Raw genomic sequence first — 20,656 nt, 5'->3', positions numbered from 1 at the left:
GCTCGGTTGTCATTAAGTCTCCCATGCTCATACATGACTATGCTGTAAAAAGGTGAGACAGGCAGTGAATTGCAGGTAGCGATTGCAGGGCGACTAGATAGACCTCCACAAGATGTACGCCTGTAACTTGCAATTCACAGGGCTGCTCAGTACATGAGCCAGCCTGCTGTACTGTATCACCCTTCCAATAAACAGAAGCCAAAATATAAAGCTGCTATATACTTACTCAGGCACATGAAACTGGTGGGTGTTCCCCACCAGTTTCCAGACACATAGCCTCCTGACACACTGTTAGAGTCAACAAAAGATGAATAACGAAATGTTTGTGGGTAGATCTTAGCAATCTTAAATATGTCAATTAAAAAAAACACTTTGGATAAACAAGTGTGGGAAATTACTTCTGATTCTGTTTTGGCTGGCTGGAAAAAAAAGGCCTTTTTCACAGTTTTAGGTGAGGGAAGGCGATTGGCACCTATGGGCACCATTAACACTTCTCAGGGACAACAGAAACTCATCTCTCCTCGCTAGGAGTAAAGTCACCTTGAGAGATAACCATCAGATACTCAAGGAGCCGAATGAGTGACACTTTCTCAGCATCTGGTGCCTGCAATTTAGTTTTTTAGGTTTGTATGAGGAAACCTTAGTGCACTAGATAGCCCTTATGCACAATGAATCACTTGTTTTGAACGGGCAGGGCAGCGTGCTAGGGCAGATGGCAACATCCCCCTGCGGACCTGTGCCGCGGAGCTCCAGCTCTGGAGGCTCTTGGCCACAGAGGAGGCAGCCCCCATCGCCACGCTGCTCCCTCAGTCTGGGGCCCTTATCAGCGGCATGCCCCGAGGAGTGGTGGGGGCTGGAGCAATTGCAGGGGTGAAGCCGCAGAGGCCAGTCACGGGCTGCACCATTTGTTTTAGTTTTGGAGTCAACTGTGAGGAGCGAAAGGTCTAACGGCTCTGGGGCCTGTGAAGCATTTGATAGATATTTCTCTTTGACAGTCTTCCCCCTGCCCAAACATGGCTGCATATAGAGAAGGCACATGCATGAACCTGTGGCAACAGATGTCTGTTTTGCTGGGACGTGCCATGTTTGACAGAGTGGCCCATAAAGAGTTAGCATGAGGCTGGAGAGTAAGCGTCGCTGTTTGCTATAAACAAACCTTACCAAAGTGCCTGTAATTGCAACCAGAAGGTTGGCCAGGCCGACGTGGTAGCCGGGGAGGAAAATAATGCTTTCTTTTATCTGTTCTCACAAACAGCTGGAGACAGATAAAAGCGGAGACAGTTTTAACCTAAGCAAAGATTGTGACTGTGTGCTTTCCTTTGTTCCTCAGTACTTTCTGTTTTCTTCCTTCTTAGTTATATTTTTATATGCGAGCAAGACTATGCATGGGACAGCTTCTGAATGCTTTTTCTTTTTTTTCCTCTTCTTTTTTTCTTTAACTTAAGGAGATACCTGTTTCTCCTCAACCTCAACTCCTGTAGCTGCCTCTGCTTCAGAGGTATGCAGAGAAAACAGACTCTGTGCTCCGTTCTGCCTACTCATGGCAACTTCCAGAGCCCTGACACAAAGGCCAGACAAACAGCTTCCACAACTAACCATTACTGAGGATATGTTTTGCTATAGCATGGTAGATGTGAAACAGTCCTGAAGCAATCATTTTCAGATTTTCCAGTAACAGAACAAAATGGCTTAAGATAGAGAGAGAAAAGGAACAATTATCTTAAAAACAAAAAACCAAAACCCTTCTATCGCTTATTCCAGGTACACAGGAGAAAATTTTTACATCCTAGCATTCAGAATGAGTAATGATTTACATTGACATTAATTAGAATCACTTACCCAGCTAAGTTCCCCATGCAATGTTTTGAAACTGTAGAAACTGTACCTTGCTGCTTCTAATTAGATGCCTTGGACTGATGTTTTGGTACAGCAGGAAAATGTTGCTTTGCTAGACTTTTCAATTGCTCTAATTCTTCAAGTCATTCTGACGCAATAATCTATAGCTCCATCAGGGTGACTCTTGCAGGCACATAGGCTCATCTACATAAGGAGTTATTCCAGATCAGCTTTTCCTGATTAAATCTGCTGTGGATGTTATCGCAACAGAAATAGCTGTTCTGTTGTAAAACCTGTATTAGACCACTCTTTCCTTTTGTTAATTGCAATCTTTTATGGCTCTGTATGTTTTCTGCAGGTTTAAAAAATAAGTATTACTTCAGATATATTTTTACTGTACTACGTACTTTCCACATATCTTGCTGCTTTCCTTCAAAAAGTAAAGACTATTTGAGGCACATTACAAGGTGTATTGCCTACAGACTTCCCAGGTATGCTTTATGGCAAGCAAAGACGTTTTCACAATGGCATTCCTGCAATTTCAACATCTGATAAATAAAGGCATGACTGTTTTCCTCCAGCTGTTCTCTTTGATATTTAATTCTCCTAAGTTGGTACCTCCTTTTCAAAGTCTGTGGAAACACAGGCATATGGGTACGGACAAGTTTGTGAGAAATAATAAGAAAAGGACTGTTTCTGGTCTAGTGTATCTTACGTGAAGAGTGAGAAACCTGACTCTTTCTACTTCAAGTCTAGGGTGTGGAAAGGAGCAGTCTGAATCCTTTTCAGTATTTAACATGAATATGTTTTTACACAATGACTCCCTATAAAAGTCTGTTACTGAATAGTCATAGATTCAAAGGCAGCCACAATATTATGTCATTTGTTGGTGATGCACCCTTCTCTGTTTAATAACTGGATTGTGTCTTGGTTTGTGGCACTAAAGAAATTAATGACGAAATTTTAAGAATTAAATATATTGAACTTTTAAAAGTTGTTAAGGATTTTATACATCAATGATGTCTTTTAAGCCAACAAAATTATAAATCTGATTGTTTCTGTGTGGTAGCTCCACATTCAAAGAATGAAGGTACAATTTTATGCTTCTTTTTGCAATTTTCTTTTTAAACAAACACATTTTGGGTGTTTTATAAACTTGCATCACAAATGCAGTTACACATTCCAAACATTTTTTATTTTACAGCTTAGAAATACTCATATTTAAATGGTATATAAATCAAGACAAGATTCCTATAGAAAAAGTTTAAAGAGGTTGCTCTTTGCTGTCCTTTTAAGAAGAAAAGGGTTCATACTTCTGGGATGTGAAATAAAATAAACCCCCAAAAGACAAATAAGTATCAGCTATGTGTTCTTAAGAAGCATATGCTTCCTGCCTAAGGTTATACATACGTACAGTTTAGCTATAATAAATAATAAAAACTGAAAGACTGTATAACTTTTAGAGTTCTTCTGTATATTAGGGTTTGAAATGTAACTACCCTTAAAATCCTCCTTATCTCTTAAAATTTCAGATTGTTCATTCTACCTTATCCTTTTCATACTGTTTTGTTACATGATACAATACAATGACAAATGGTGGATAAGAATATTCAAGTTTAAATAAAGCCAAATGTAGAAGCTCTTCAGAAATGAAATCAGCTTTATTTGTTAAAATAGTTGTACTGTGTACAAAGGAAATGACTATAATTTACAATGCTTAAGGCATAAAACATAGGTGTTTTTTTTCACTTCCACTGGAAGAACAGTATTTTAGAACTAAAGAATTGTTAGAATCAGACATTGATAGAAGTAATAAAATAATAATATAATAATAAATACTTCACATTCATATAATCTGAATTTATAATAATCCAAGCATTTCAGCATTTACTAATACATCTTAATCTGCCTCCAACATGTAGGTAGAAGTGTCTGCTGTAGCTCACAGAAGAAAAAATTGTATGACTCATAGTGAGGGTTACATCAACCCTAAGATGTTTCCCTTTGACCAGTTTCACAACTGCCAGCAGCAGAGCTCCAGGAGGATGGTGAGCAGGCAAGTGACTGCACACACTGTCTGCTGTAATCTCAGCCCATTAGAATATAGTCTGGTAATTTCCTCCTTTTCTGATTTCAGTTCTAAAAAAAATACCAAGAAAATAAAATGGTTAATGAGTAAAATATGTAAATTTTAAAACACAAGGATTTTCAACATACTTTGAAAGTCCTCACAGGTACTTAAGTTAAAGGTATCAGCTGTTAAAGCCAATCAAAGAGGCTATTCTCAGGGGAGAGATGTGAATAGATGTCCCATCAATGATCGTTTGAGGAGCAACTGATAGCACTTATCAGCTCTTGCAGGCATTAATCTCAGAATAATCAAAAGTAAATACCAAGCAAAAGCAAGAGCAAGATCTTCACAAGAGGAATGCGCTCAAGTCTGCATGTAGCCTTTTAACCCTTCCTTTAACAAGAAGGGGCTTCATTTATTAGCACAAGCAGAAAACCATACCCTCATGCATGTGAAAGCCGCTGAGTCCCTGCTCAGAGGACTCTCCGCTGCCACCTTTATTGCCTTTGTTAAGCTGAGCTCAAGAGTAGTAAGAGTAGACTGCTTTTACTGAGCATCGCAAGGCCTGTTAGGTCTTTTGCTCCTTTAATGGGAAACAATAGGGCTGATTCAAAGGTGAACACCCAAAGGAATTTGAGCATTTAACTATTCTGAAGAGTTTAACGAGCAAGTTGGGTGCCACACATAATTAGTCAATATAGAAGACTTCAAGGCAAAAGTGGTTTTGCTGTAGGGTTTTTGGTTTTGGTGGGGTTTGTTTGGTTTTTTTTTGTTTTGGTTTGGTTTTTTTTTTTTTTGTCTGTGGTTGCAAAGATAGAAATGTCATCTTTCTTTTGCATTTCATTTCTTCGGACTTGTGGGCTTATCACACAGTAGGGCATATCCGGGGACCTAAGAGGCTCAAGTTTTGAAATTTGTATTTACTTCTGAGTTGGTGGTTTAACTCAGGAGTCACAGCTTCAATGCACTGCTACTCAGATGGGAAACTGGTTAGGAAAGAAGAGGCTGGTAGTTCCTTGGGGTGCAAATGAATCTTGAAGCTATTTAGGTCTGTTGTTTTCTTACCCTGCTAACTGAAAGAAAGTATATTACAGCAGAGGATGGGATTGAGACATTATGGAGGGAGAAGGGCAAGAATATTTTGCACTAAACTTCACCACTGTAGATAAAATAATATTAAACTCTTATTATTAATGTCAGAGTGTTGAAAATAGTCTGGACCTGAGTAGCCAGTTCTCACGGAAAATAAGTACCTGTAAAGCAATCATTCAAGTTTTTATGCTAGCTGATACACTGTTTTCAAAAATACTCAAACGTTTATACAGGGATTTTCACAGGTTGATGTATAAAGATTTGACTTAAAGTAATATAGTGCCTTTGAGGAGACTGGGTGCTACTGCTTTACAGTGATCAGGACCACAGGACTGTGGCTACACAATTATTGTGGAGTGTGCTCAGTCTTGGAACTCTGTACAAGAATATTTTGAAGATTAAGATATAGGTCTTAAAATAAGGTTCAGAGCATTTTTCTGCCATTTATGTGTTAAGTAACTCAAGCAAGAACATACAAGTTTTCAGTACTTGTTTCTCTAGTGTAATACTGGTTTCTACTTCTACCACACCAGTTTACATTACTGTTTTTTCTCTTTCATCGTATAAGACAGATTTTTGCATGCTTGGGTGTAATTTAGTTGTTCAAATTGTCCTGGTTAAGTGGGAAGTCATAGACATATGCAGGTTTTGCAGAACAGAGAAACATTTAATCCCTGTAATTTTCAATTAAAATGGGGCAAGTTCCCTACTGCACAGGATTATAAAGACCTCAAAGTATTTTATGTGATGTAGTATACAGGCAACAGCAATATTATTTACTGTCTCACTAATGCATTCTCTGAAGCAAAGCAGGCCACTACTGGAGTCTAAATAGAGCACATATAGCATCCTCTGAGTACCCCACCTTCGCAGAAGGCAATTCTGTTACCCACAAGATAAAAATGGTTGATTTGACACCATTCCTTACCACAGTTATCGTGCATTATTTCTGAGAGACAGTTCAGAGTACCATAGCCGCACCGACACAACCAACAGCCCTTCAGCACCCAGGCGCCGTGGGCAATGCTGCCGCAGTTGCTGTCAAGGACAAGGGAGACATTTGGTACGTCCCTGATCCCACCACAGAAAATAACCATGCAAAGCACTTGCTCACTCTCTCTGGTTTTGGTTTGGTTTTTACCTTTGCCGCTCATCGTGTTCACAGTATCTGCCAGTGAAATGCTTTAGGCAGGCACAGAAAGCCCCTAGGATACAGGTCCCTCCGTTTTGGCAGCAGTGTCTGTTCAGTTTTTTACCTGCAACACAATATTACAGCGGTTACCAAGCATCCCGGGGGCTCCGAAACTCCCCTTTTCCTCACTTGATCTCTCAGGTCTCTCCAGTTGCCAAAGGATCTTAAGGATATCTAGTTTTATTATTGTCTTTACAGACAATAAAATTATCTGCCTGTTAGGAATGTTTGTTCAGTTAAGCCCAGTTTGTTTAGTTAAGGATTAGAAGCAAACTACTAGGGATTATAGGACGGTCAAGAAGCAACGCCTGGCAAATCCCGTAGCAGCAGCACAGCAGCAGCAGCAGCATATATTCAAGTGAAATATTTCACTCTGACGGAGGCAGGTTTCAGTCACACTAAGAAACGGGGCATTGTTACCGGGAGGTGGTGCTTATTTTTGAAGAAAGGAGGCTTTGTAACTGGGAAGAGTTTCTTAAATTTGAGAGGCGTGAGGGAACGTTCCCCTCCCCGTTATCAGACTCCTCGGATTGAGTACAATCTAAAACTTTATTTATGTGGGAGGAAAAATAAGTTTGTTTTTTTTTCTGTTAGTACTGTTGCTTTCAGACAGCTCAAACTTTTTTTTTTTTAAATGAAATAGTTTTTTTTTCATGAAATATGGTTAATTTTAAAAAAGGAATAGAATTTTACAAAATTTTACAAACACTTTTGCAAATCCAAGGGACCAATCCCTTCTTAATTCCTAGTATCCTTCCCTGTTTTCCGTTACCACTTTTTGCAGGTAAGAGATTCCCCGGTTCTACCTTAAATTTTTATCACCATTTCCTAAGTGACCACGGGAATAATTTAAATGAGCAGCCACAGAAAACCAACCAGCTGGAATCTTCCAGGAAAACAGTCAAAGCATTACTGTGATATAATATTTTAAAAAGCAGTTTTATGGCATTGTTTAAATAAATAATGTTACCTACTCTCTGTAATCCCAGTGAAAGGCACCAATGCCCTGGCATTCTGTTGCTTTCTGCTTTCGTAACTCTGATTCATGTCACTGAGACCATTTATAATAATCCCCTCGTTCTTGGGCTGCTGCTTTTGTGCTGTGACATTGAGACTTTTCTCATCTTCACTCACATCATCTTCACGTTCTTCTTTTTCACGGCCTTGACAAGGAGTGCAAATATGGAAGAAAAGGGTAGCTTGTAATGAAGCAATGCATACTGTAAACGTACAAGAGAAACGCGGGGAGAAAAACGAAATTTTCCTTACCTTTTCCTAAATGAACAGCCTGCCAGACCAGAGTCACAGTGAAAAGAATTCTATAAAAAACAAAGAACTGAAATAAATTTGTGCTAATAAGACACAAACACCAAAACGAAGATGGGGGGCTAGAGGAGCTTTTTCAAAGCTTTATCAACCATTGTTAATATACACTATAAATATTTGATACCAGCAGTAATGCCAATTAACGCATCAAAAATCTCAAATTAAGCTTGAAAAATGGGGGGGAAGGAGGGGCGGCGGGTGGAGAACAGGGACATACAGATTAGCTTGCTTTCAGAAAGCTACGGATTCCACATATTTGCTGGTTGACAACCAGTCAAAAATGTCTCTTTCTGTAGATTTCTTTACCACAACTAGGTTGTTGCCAGTAGTTACAAAAGCAGCAAAGGCAAGAGGAGAACATTAGCCTTCACTTCACCCGCAGTTCCAGGTACATTTTTTCCTTTCAGCTTCCTGGCCTGATTATCAACCAAAAAAAGCACTGCTAAAAGGAAAAGCATCCTTGGCTAGAGAAGGTCCCTGGCAGCTCAGGCAGCCTTACCTAACATGATTTTCCCAGTACATTTTCCTGCAGCCTGAAATACCCGTGAGACCCTCCAGGAAACCTTGAGCAGAAGGAAGAGGTCCAAAACCCCTCAGTGAAGGCTGTTGCATGCAGCAGTCCTCACACCATACACGGCAACAAGGGAAGGAGAAAGGAAGATGGATGAAACTTTTCTCTTTCTGTCCAGCTTATAACAACGTCGAAGAGACATAGTTCCCAGTTGTACCGCTTGCTGAGCCCTCACTGGGGTCCTGGCAGGCAAGGACCATCTCTCCGCGCTGGGACTCCCTGGCCTGCCCCCGATTTACATGCACCGGTGAAGGGTGGAGCAAAGTGGGGGCACCTACTGCTGGGGGGAAGACTTAAGAGCCCATGACCATAAAAAAGCCCAAGCCAGGAAGATCTCAACTGCAGTTTATTTCTTAACATAAAAACCTTGTACTACCACATAATGCATGGGAAGAAAAAATTTTTCTGCAGAACTGCAATAGGTATGTAATAAACTGCAGCAGGTATATAATGAAGGTTAAAAAGCCTCAACTCTACCTACATGACTTGTCTCTACCAGGGTTTTCCACAGGGAGCTCTACTTTATGAAATTGTACCACTTTGCAGCACAGATAATCCTTAGAGCCTGCATTAGAGATTTCTACCAAAAGTACTACAGAAAGCAGTACAAGGTTCTTGACAGAGATTTGTTGTCTCAAAAAAGCTGTTAATAAACTCTTGAAATACCTTCTGAAACTTTTGTACTATTAATAAAATTAGACACATTAGTGAGTATTCCTGAGCCCATGCAATATCAGCAGATACCTAGATTTAACTTACCAGGTACACTGTAATGGGCTAGGACCACTCACACAACTTTACTATAGCTCACCAGCATCAGCAAAAAGATCTGCAGCTGGACAGTGGTAAAAAAGCAGCTCTGGGCAACCTTTTTTCAAATGACTCTACTTGTACCCCAGAGCGCACGTGGCCTTTACCTAAGTTGTAACAGGAAACTGCAGCAATACAGCTTTGTTTTGTTTTGGGAGGACATGTGGAAGAGGGATGCTTTCACTATGGGCGCGCAAATCAAGATAGTACAAATTTCACCTTGGCTAGATACGTGGTCACATCAGACATATGGGTCAGACCTTCACTGAAGAAATGGGTGTGCTGGCTACAGACGTTGTCATCTCTTGTTGTTTGTAACTCCCTGTGGCTGACACTTGTCAGCTTTGCCCCATCTAAACTAATGGTTTAGAAGCTGTGAACACCCCTCATCCAATTTGGTACAAAGACTGACTTAATTTACAAAGAGAGCTGTCCAAATTAAGTCAACCTGCTTGGCACTGAAGCAGATGGAGAATGTTCTGAGGACACTTTCATGTCTCCTGTTGGGACACTGATCTCCAACAAGAGGATAGGAGTGCATGGCTGGAGATATGAAAGGGCTGTTTCTGCAGGGAACGTTTGCAGGGAGTGCTCTGCTGGGCTACATCCGTCTTAGTGGATAAGGCATTTCCAGTGCTGGTACAACTGTTGACTCCAATTGATCTAAGCTCAACCATTTTCTTGTAGATGTAGCCTAACTCCTTTAACTTCGTGGTAACTTGTTTCATGGTGTGTTTTATGTTTGTTACTAATTTAAACTCATTTAGAGGAAACTATTCTTGTTCCAGACTTGTACCGAAGTACCGTATCTTTTGGAATTGAGTCTGTGATGTACATTTGTGTGTAATTCAGCTAAATCAGCACTAGAAGAACTTATATGTTAACACTTGTAGGTGAGATAATAAATAGAAAAAATGTTATGATAAAAATTACATGTTAATTCAGGAAGGGATTGTGATTTTCTTATCTTAAATAGCAACAATTTTGAACAGACAGATTACTCTCTTATGTTGTCTGCCTCTACCTGCTGTGATTCACAAGAACTTCTAAACTAAATATGTGTTAAGGTGTAGGTACTTGCTTAAAACCTATCACATGTGTTCAAGTCACTATTGTGACAACAGATGCTGTGCTGAATCAGGACTGTAAGATGTTTAGCACAAAATGAAAGAGATGTCATTTTTACACATATTCACTAAACATGTATGTTTGTTTTATCAACATATGAAAATGTTTACTTGTGGAAAATACTTACAATCCAAACAACTCTTTCTTTAATTTGAGTTCTCTAGTTGTATAAGGGGGTTAGTATTTTGAGTTTAAAAAAAACAGTTGTAGTTACAGTTATTCGCTGTTTTTTGTTAGTTTATTAGGAACAAACCCTTCATTTTCAGTTTGGTCTAACTTGTAGTATCACTTTAAGTTGCAATATTAAGATGCTGAAACACTGTCATTTAGCATCTAGTTTGTGGTTTCCCCCTTCCCATAGATCGAAAGCAGAAAAAATAAACAGAGATAAGTAAATAAAGGAACATCACACTTACTGTTTTTTTTACTAAATGCAGTGTCAATATAGTTCTCCTGGAGGGCTTTTCTCGGTATCAGATTTCCAGCCCTATACTAGAGGTAACTTTCAAAATGGGGATGTTGGTGAAGAAATATTGATCAATTTTCAGAGCCTGTGCCATTTGTTTAAGATCAGAGGTCATCCCTGTAACTGCAAGAGCTAACAACCCGGGGAACTGTAAAGCAGTTGGTAAACATTTCTCACTGTGATACCTTGTTTCTTCCTTCCTTCTCCCTACGGCCTTACCAGCACGGCATATGTAGTAATGGGGACAATGTAAATTGCTCAGATGCTGCTGTTGCCTGGCAGCCCTATAGAGGTGAGATTGGTGTGACACTGCGGAAAAGTGCTGCTGTTTGTTGTTGACACAATCTACCAGAAAGTGATTGCTTCTGCCCAGGGATTTGCGAGAGGCTGCAGTAAGGGTAGATGCATCCCCTTTATCAGCTTCAAGTAAGATAAGAGTGGAGCCAACCAAAGAGCTGGTCCTAAGCATTTCAGTCAAGCCCCATGTACACAGGAGATGGTTAACCATTAGTTAGGGGCCTTCAGTGCTCTTACTTCTGACAGCAGGTCAGAACTATATGAATAAGGGTGGTAGGAAAAGAGGGTGTTACTTTATTGGTCTATGTAACTGCTCTTGTGCTCGTCCAGGGAACTGTAGGTCTGTGGCCTACATCTTTTGGCACTGTTTCCAACGTGCAAATGGAAACGTGCACTGAAAGATGAGGTGTGGATAATACATGCTGATTTTTAATATATTAGTGTTTCATACCAACTGTATTCCTGTGTAGATACTCAGTATTTCTGAGAGCTTCAGGATCAATAGACGCCTAAGGATTGGAGGCAGCAATGGAAAAAAAAAGAAACAAGGATGAGGATGAGGGTGTCCCTGGCTTCCTGGGAGATTTCCTGAAACGCCTGCTCAGGGGTATGCAAAGTTCAACCATGGTCAGTGCAGCCAAAGTCTCTGCTGATTAGAAAGCTTTAGGTTCCGAGATTCCAGTTTAGAGCTAGGACCAGAGATTGGGCAATGCTAAATCAGTTATGCAGAATATTATGGAAAACAATGGAAAGCAATTATCCCCCTTGGACATTTATTGAGATCTTGGGAATAGAGACTTCTGTAAAGCAAGCTGTCTGCCTAGGTGACTTACAGTTCTCTCAGGAAATGGCAGACCCCAGGCAGTCTAGGCTGGGAGCTCTCAGAGTGTGCTTAACTCATTCTTGGATGGAAAGACCTAATACTAGCCAGCCTGAGATTTTTATTTTTATTTGTTTATTTTTTATTGGCTACAGCTGCTACTAGGATTTCTGACAGCTACCCAGGCATTCTTGCTTTCTAAAGGTTATGTAAAATGTAAACACAGTCAGACTGAATGATTTTTACGGTGTCACAGAACTTTCTCGACTGGGGCTGGTCAGACCAGCTCTTACTGTCAGGAATTTCCTGTAGGATCGTGTAGGGGTTGCTGTTGTTGCCTCTTCACCTCTATGTATGTATGAAGCGGAGATCATACACAGGCACAAGAGCTTGCACTGATTCAAATGAGCAGTATAAATGTCCCGAGCAGCTTTGTTCACTCCAGGTTAAGAATGGCTTACATTGGTTTAGTTGGAATCTGCCACTAATTGACTTGAGGAAGTAAGAAGCAGGAAAATAAGATAATCCATACAGTGATTGGCACCAGTTTAACTAATGCCACAGGTCCGTGATCAACTAAAGTAGGATAAATGGCTGCTGCTGCTAAAAGGATGAGTCCCCCTCTGTCTTACACCATGGGCTATTTGTTCGTACTGCCTCCCTCACACTGCCTTTACTGTTTGTGCAGCCACGAGTGAGCTGGAGCAGGGAGTTTACCTGAATGAAAACTCAGCTGGCAAAAAAAATGGTTAGTTTTCAGCTGGATCAGTTCCCTGATGTGGTTTGCCACATGAACACTAGTGCTGGCAGAAGCAGGAGGCAGGGATAAACAGCCATGGCTGTGTGACAGGCAGCCCCTTTCTGTAGCAGAGCTGATTTATACCAGATTAAATTGACGGTGGTATTTGTAAATTTCAGTTCATAAATTTAAACTGGTGTTCCCCTCCTTAGAAAATAAACCACAGCCAATACATCCACATGATAATGATACCACCTTCTATGCTTTCATCCTATAAGCACTGACTAATACAGAAGAGTAGAGCAGTCGTCCCGCATCTCTCTGACAGCATATGGATGAAGGTTAGTACAAACAGTATGGGAGTGATATTACCAAATGAAAGCAAACAGCTACAGCAGTCCCTTGGAGAGAGAACCTTATACAGATGTCATACAAAGATGTAATGCTCTGTCACAGAGTGACATAAATTTATGGAATAAAACCAGCCTCATAACAGAGCATCCTGTAGGTTTTCCTTCTACTGAGTCTAACGGTCAGTCATTAAACATGATGAAAAAAATCAATATGATAATGAAAGGATTTTGTAATGAAAATGAATGTAGTTTGCCTCTTTTTTGTACAGCAAAAAAAGCAAAAAATTCTGTGAGTACACAGGGGAAGTGATAAGAAGATCTGGTTATCTTTCTCTGAGGGAAAGGTTCTTTGGCAAATGAATCAACACAATTACCAAGAGACTGCAAGACTGAGACTTCTTTTCTTCTTCTTCTTCAAATAAAAGAAGTTTTAGTATTTTATTGATGAAAAAGGAAGTACTGAGTAAAAGCAAGTTTTGCACAATTATTTACTTTGAAGTTTGAAAAGATGATGCTTTTAACCACCCCAGGCTCTGCAGAGAGCCAGAAAGTATTTTTGTAGAGTTAGTAATGCTGAGCTTTACCACATTTTTGGCTGAACATACTTCTCCCCCACACTCTATCAGATGTGTGTCTCTGTCTTGTCCACCATTCAGAAAGCTGTGTCAACATTTCAGGTTTAAAAATGGACTCTTTTTGGCTACATAAACCTTACCAAGTCTTGTGCTGTCTTACTGAGAGGCCATTTGGGGACACTGTGTTAATGCAGTCATCACTCAAGCTATATCTTGCAAAATTACCTTAGGCATCTATCTGAAAATCTGTCTTTTCCATTTATAAAACACAATTGCTTGAGTTTAATGGCATATTTTGACTGGCTCAGCAATCTTGTTTGGTGCTGTCCGTTGAAACCAGAGTGAAATTCTCACTCAGTCAAGTGACCCACCCCAACAGTAAAGACAGAAGCAATTCAAAGGTTGAATAGCTGTCAAGTGTTTCCCCCAGCTGTTTCCATTCGGAAGTATTGCAGTGTGGCTTAGCCTGTTGTTAACAGTGCTGCAGTAGGATATGACCCCAGAAAGCCTTCTGGGTTTATGTGGCATGATACAAACCAGGAATTTCGTAGCAGTCTTGAAGGAGTCCCAGATGAAGCGGTGATCCCACGGCCTAATTCAAGGATGGGGATGCATATCCCAGGCAGCTGTGAATGGAAATCCCTGCATAGATCTTGCCTTTGACCTTCAAGCTAGCCAAGGATGTTGGCATTTCTTTAAGATGAAGCTGCATGTTAAAGCTGAGCCCGTGTTAGAAGGCTAATTCCCAAGTCAAACATATGCTGAGATTTGCACTGGCTCTAGTGGCATTGGACCTCTTATGGAGCTGAATCCATTTGTTAACATGGAATAAACCTACCTACCTTTTTTTCTGGCCTAGTTTTCTGGCTTACGAATTGAAGCATCTCAGCAAGGGGTCCACTAAGCACTAGAGCTGACATGTGAGGGAGTGAGGGAATGTGTGGCTGGGAGCCAGGCATTGAAGGAAGGAGGATATCTTTTCAGGTGTTATGAGCTATTGGATCATCCTAAACCACAGCATCTTGCTTCATCCTTCTTTTTTTTTCCCTCCCTGAATTCACTGTTTCAAATACAAAGTAGAAAGCAGCTTGTATATATATACATATAAAAGTCACTTCGCAACTTGGTATTGATGATGAGATATATGTAAGGAACAGGTCTGACACTTCTTGGAGAGCTATCCTTGTAGGTACCAAGGATGGCAGGCAAAAATGAGAGATTCAATGGTTATTTTAATCTATGATAATAGCAGTTAAATGTTAGTGTCAATTAAAATCGAAACAAAACACTATATCATAATTTATACTGCTGTCAGCAGTCCAGACCTTCCTTTTGTCTCCTGTCTATTGCTCCACTTGAGGGCTCCTGTCCCCTGTGCCAGCCCTGGGTTCCAGCTCGGCCCTGGCCCAGAAATTCAAAATGTGCTGCCACTGTTTGCAGATGGCTTGTGCTCCAGGTTGTTTTTCTGCGAGGAGTGTGTTGAAGTGGAACTTCTGCATTACAATGGCTTCATTTCTGCTCCACACTAACCAGGAAAGCGCGTGAATTGAACTGGAGCTGCATAGGTCGGCGTCTCTAAAACACATCTGTATACCAGAGCCAGCATATATGTAATGATGCTTGGGGAAAGCTGCATTTGTCAACAGAGACCAAATTTTAGTATCTTCATCCAGGCACTCAGAATGGATTGCCATATCAAAAGGCAGTTTTGAAAGTTTCTAGCCTGTGGGTGTTAGGGACAGTCTGTGAACCGCTTCTGAGAATACAAAAATCCCACGATAAAGAACAAACTAGAAACCCCATGAGTGAAGTCTGTAATATAAGGGTTATTTTAAGCAGTTAGATTGCACATGGGGCTACAGAAGGAGAGGAACCATCTCTCTTTCAGTGATGGTTGCCTCCAGCGTGCTGGAGGGCTCTGTGCTGACAGTGGGATTAACGTGGGGGAAAGCAAAAGCAACAGCGGGATCTGTGCAGATAGAGTCATGCTCTTAGGGACAGAGCATGTCTCAACAGATGCTTGACTTGGGGATTAGCCTTCCAACATCACTTTTCCCTTTTGGTTTGGGAAGAGTGATTACAGATTTAAGGAAAAGTGACTTGTGTAGTTCCATAGTCTTTTAATAAGTGTCTGCAAATAATAAACCTTTCTCCTTTTTTTAAGCATGGCTATACAGTGAGGAGAAGAAACAGTGATGAGTGACATAACTAATTATGACAAACTCTGCTTAATGGCGTTTGTTGAGACTGGAGAGACGCATTATGAAAACCCAATTTTCTGTTTTTTTCTGCAGGTTAGGAACAATGTAGCACTGGCAGGACAGTCACTCTGCCACAGAAACCAGTGGCATGAATGTTATAATTCCCTGAAGAAAAGAGGATAAAAATAGTCTGAGTCACCTAACATGGGCATATTGTGAGCAGTTATATTAATGGTGTCACTGCTCTAACATCAAAGGTTCTGAGGAGGAATTTCTGGAAACCAGGAACGGTAAATTGATAGAAGGTTTTTCTGGAACACAAAGTTTTACTTGATAATAAGACTATGAAGGGCACAAGACAGGATGTCAGACGCAGTTTCACACTGCAATATACATATGTATATTTGTGCAAATGTAACATTTTTTTGGCAGAAAAGCTGATTTTTATGATCTTCCTGCCTTGCTTTTCCTCCCACAGGCTTCTGTCTCCTCAGTTGTGCTACCCAAATCATTCAGGTCATCATTCACAGCAGAGAAAAGATTCAAGTTTCCAAGTATTTTATTAAAATTTGGGCATTTTACAGATCAAACATAGAGGGCAGCCTCACAAAAATGTTGAATTGGTATAACTGTATTTAAATGAAACCTTCGTGTGTTCAGCTCCTCTGAATATGGCACACCTGAATGACTGAGGAAGAAAACTGAACTTCTGTAAATACTACCACTATGTCCTGAGTCTCCAAGGGACATAGAGGCCTGAAATAAGAACAGAATGTGTCCACATTTTGTTAATGCGGTTTTGTTTGGCTAAAAATGAAAAAGAAATGGTTGTGGAATTCTAGTGAGCAGTAAACTTCATCCCAGGCAATGACAGCAGAGAAAATATCTGTGAATTTGGGATGACTTTACAGCTTGAGGTGAGTATGCGTTTAACATTTATGGTGAAACTTGGCCTAGCTTAATTTATTTCAATTGGTGCTTAATGGATGCTCTGGGAACACTTATAAACTTTCTCTTTAAGTGAAAATCTACCATTTTCTCTACTAAATCTTCCTGTTTTTACAGGGGCACAGATTTCCAGGGGCCTATGACAGTTTATCATTTGGAAAACTGCCCTTCATTTCCACACATAAAAATTGACAAGAAAAAAATGCTTTCTTCTTTTAGTAAATTGTGTTGATGTTTCTCTAGTATTATAAAATTTCTTCCACAGCCCTTTTGCTGGCTAAGTGTTTATTTGTAATAGGTTAAATCTATTCAACAGAACAGATTCTGTTCACAAGAATAAAACCAGAAATGTTTGTGGGAAAGAAATACAATTCCTGATCTAGGTGAAGGAACCATGTCATCATGGTACACTCTCTGACGTATGGAAGTGTTGTATTAGCTGGGGATAGTGCTTGTGCAGCTGGGCCTAATGTCACTGAAGCACCTGTGTCCACCGATCCCACAGTGAGAAATCTGTACTTGCATGCACAAGTCTTATGTGCTGTTATAAAAATTATGGCTGCCATCTATAAACTACTACAAAACATCTGGCAAGTTAATTTGCAAATTAGATTAACATTAACAAATATTTAGTCTAGCACAGCTTTCTGGGACATATTTTAACACCCAGATAGCGATCTGATCCAATACCCATCTATGTGTGCCTGACTTTGAGTGACTACATCATGATAATTTTTATGTGTTTTGTCTTCACTGTGATTTTACTCTGAGAGAACTGTTTCCAGTTAGCTTGTGTTTTCCCTAAAAATACCACAAGTAAGTACATACATACTGTTGAGGTGAAGCCACACTGCTATGTTAACTCTGTAGGCACTGGCTAGAGTTCTGCATTCACCCTGTTGTCCGAAAAGCGGATTCGTGCCCGGCGTGCAAGTAACCAATTCCACACGCTCAGGAGAGATATTGTTTTATTCAGGCCTGGGTGCTCGGTGGACTTGCCACAACTCAAGCACACACGGTCTAATCACCTTTCTGTTTATATCCATGCTTCTCATACATATTTTAAGTTTCCTTGTTACATATTCATTACATTTCTGAGAACTAATTATAATATTGCATCATCTTAAACACATGCACACTAAAGCCTTTAGGGTCTTCTTGGGGGTCTTGGGTGGTCTCTGGTGGTCGGCAGGGCAGTGAACTCTTCATGAACTTATTTCCTCTTTACCTTATAGGGTCGCAATTTGTCCCTGAGCCATGCTTGGACCACGTCTGTTTATAGTTTCCATAGCTAAAATTAATTATCACTACTTCTAAAACACACACCTGTTAGTTACCTAACTTCTAAGCAACAAGTCTTCATTGTTTAAAATTACAGAAGCGAGCAATATAGAATCCACAACAAACTAAACTATCTATCACCATAGTGTTCTTAAATTAAAACATATACATCTTGATCTCCTCCAATCAAACACCCACTCACTAGCTTCATCATTCTGGTTTCTTATTAACTGGTCTTTTAACCCAGTTCTGGGTGAGGGCTATACACAGGATGATAACACTTCGAAGATTAATATTGATTAAGATTAACGTTAACAACCCCACGAGGACGGGCCGTACCCCTTCTTTAGCCCTGTGTGGGATCGGAGGCCAGTCTTTGTCTTCCTGCACACACTAAGTATCAAAGTGAGTTTGCTTTCCTCCACTTGTGCAAAGGAGCACAACTATGTTGAGGATCATTCTGGTTTTTTAGCCTTTCCTGCACTGAGTGAGCTGGCAGATTGGCAGGAATTTATCGCAGTGGCTGAAGGTTCATCAGGCTACCCTCTCACCAATCGATACAGTTTGCATTTTACGTTTCTGCTGGGCATTACCACTGCTCAATTTGGCGGCTGTCAGCAATGGTCTCATCATTATCTAGGACTCTGTTGGGATAGGTGCAACCAAATACTGACAAGTAAGAAAGTCTCCGCTCCATAAATCTTATAGATCACTAGGTACTTAGAGTAACTCCTAGCTTCATGGTTTTAAGTTAACGAAGGCGAAAAGGGGAAATGAATAGCTACTTTTTAAAGTACTGATCTACCAACTACTTCTTGATAAGCCTGATCTTCAGTCTGGTTGTTTTTCTTTCTCTAGCATTGAATCTCTCTATTCTTTCTCTCTCAAACTTGCCTCAGTGCTAGCACTTTAATATAGTGGTGTGTACCCCTCACCCTGGTTAACCTCTCCTGGATGTTCCCTGTTTCCTCCTTTCATAGGCTTGTCATAGGAAGGCAAATGTTGGTGCATACCTGCGTTTGCTGTCCTGTAGGCTGTGCAGAGGAGCACGGCAGAATAGAGACAAGTGGCAGTTCTCAGTGTATTGTGATGTGTCATTCTAACTCTTCATTAATACCTGACAGTTTTGCAGTATTAGGAGCTTTGGGGAAGCATCTATAACCCTCTGCAGATCAAAGGGCCAGAACAATATCTCATTTTATATGAACCAGCTCTTTCTATGAGCCATGCCACATCTGTTCCCTTACATCTGCTCTGTCACTTTCCTGCTAACAGGAGACTTTTATATATATATTTACATTAACAAGCATACTCAAAAAATATTTGGGGGGATTTGATATTAGAGGGTTCTTCTGAAGGTTTTTTCTGCTGCTTTACAGACTTTGCATACCTCCCTCTCCTCCAACTGCGAAAAGACTCCTTGTGCACAGATTGCCTCTCAGAAAGACTCTGTCTAGAAACTCTTAGCACTGGGTTGCAATATTAGACAATAAGAGTTGTCTGATGAAGAAATTACGCTTAAAAAAAAAAACCCCACCACTTCAGTGACGTATAGAAAGAAAACGGAAAATAATGTATAGCCCACAAAAGGGAGCCTTGAGAAACCAAGGTGACAAAATCTGTGGGTTGTATATAGTACCGTTACATACACTAGATATAGTTCATTTGTCTGTTTTAGGTGAGTGGGGCTCAGACCACATAGGGCAATGCTAGCGTAGGTGGCATTAATGCTGCAGACTTGTTTTTACCACAGGATTCCACTGTGCTTCAATGCAGTTCTGAGAAGCTAAATTTGCTGGTGTGATGCTACTGTGGGACAACGGGGATTGAATGTGAGTTTTACACTGCCTGTAAAAGAGTGGTCAGCCTAAGCATGAAACAACTCCATCCTAGAGATCAGCGAAACTGTGAGCTACAACCTCCTGGCTTCTACTCCAGCTTAACTTTCTGTCTTGTTGAGACCTGTCTGTGAATTTGTACCAAAAAAGGGAGGTAGATGCATAAAAGATTTTGCAACAGAGCTTATTTTTCAGTCTGATCACTTTCTTCCATCTAATTTACAGCTTAGCCTCCCAGACACTTGAGTATTATGTCTAAGAGGAAGGTGTACCCTGCAGTGGAGACTGGAGGAAGGAGAAGAGGAAATGGGAATATTGTAAGTTTTTATTGCTCCTGAAAGGGGAATTGAACCTCTAGTAGGGAGTAAAGGACAGAAAAATCACAACCACATTGAAAAATGGTTTGTTGTAAAAAATTCAGATAAAGGGTTGGTTGTATTGTTTTAAAAGCGGAGTGCTACTGTCAGTATAGCTTATTCTGTGTTAAGGTTTTACTCTGTCAGAAACTATGTCCATTCCCAAGTGTCCGTTTAGCAAAAAGAAGACTCATCTTTGGATGCAAAGGAAAAAAAAGAAAAAGCTCTTTCTTTATGCCAGGTTGAATTTCTGGGCTTGCATAGAGGTAGCCTCAGGCAACCATTCTGCAAGTCTGACAATGAGGATGCAGTCCTGTTACTATGGCTGGTTGGAAATGTTGACAAACTGGAAATGTGGAAATGTATCGTTTTGACAGAGCATTGTTCAGGAACAGGGACTCACCTTCAAAAAAGGGAAATAACTTGGCAGTTGTAGCTCTCAGATGGAATTTGTGAGACCTAGGTTTGAATTCCTACCTTTTCTGATTTAGCCTAGGGAATGGACTTGGGTTTTTGCAAAAATCTAATTTTAGTGTCCTAGCCAAATGTCTATTAGCTATTTCGAAGCCCATCTCTGTTCATCTGTTTCTGTCTTCCACTGTCTTTTGTGTCTTGTGGATTTTCTTTCAGGTTTTTTTTCAAAAAAAAAAAAAAAGAAAGAAAAGCCTTGGCTTTGTCCTGATGCAAAGCAGGAATATGTTTTACACCTCAACATTTGCAGGACAGGGAATCAATTTTCTTCCCAGCTCTGTCTGG

The 20,656-nt window shown here is 40.3% G+C and overlaps 1 protein-coding gene across 1 annotated transcript; it reads right to left on the bottom strand.

Moving 5' to 3' along the window:
• Positions 1-3,794: 3,794 nt before the first annotated feature.
• LOC142075546 (cryptic protein-like) lies at positions 3,795-8,129 on the bottom strand. Its single transcript, XM_075136972.1, has 6 exons — positions 8,017-8,129; positions 7,461-7,510; positions 7,166-7,354; positions 6,141-6,255; positions 5,928-6,037; positions 3,795-3,975 (listed from the first exon to the last, which is right to left on the bottom strand). The coding sequence occupies exons 1-6, from the start codon at positions 8,127-8,129 to the stop codon at positions 3,851-3,853; spliced, it is 702 nt and encodes a 233-aa protein (XP_074993073.1). The 3' UTR covers positions 3,795-3,850.
• Positions 8,130-20,656: the final 12,527 nt, after the last annotated feature.

Source organism: Calonectris borealis, chromosome Z (assembly GCF_964195595.1).
Source record: "Calonectris borealis chromosome Z, bCalBor7.hap1.2, whole genome shotgun sequence".
Classification (NCBI taxonomy): domain Eukaryota; kingdom Metazoa; phylum Chordata; class Aves; order Procellariiformes; family Procellariidae; genus Calonectris; species Calonectris borealis.
The sequence above is the reverse complement of the archived record's forward strand: the minus strand, read 5'-3'. Positions and strand labels throughout refer to the sequence as shown.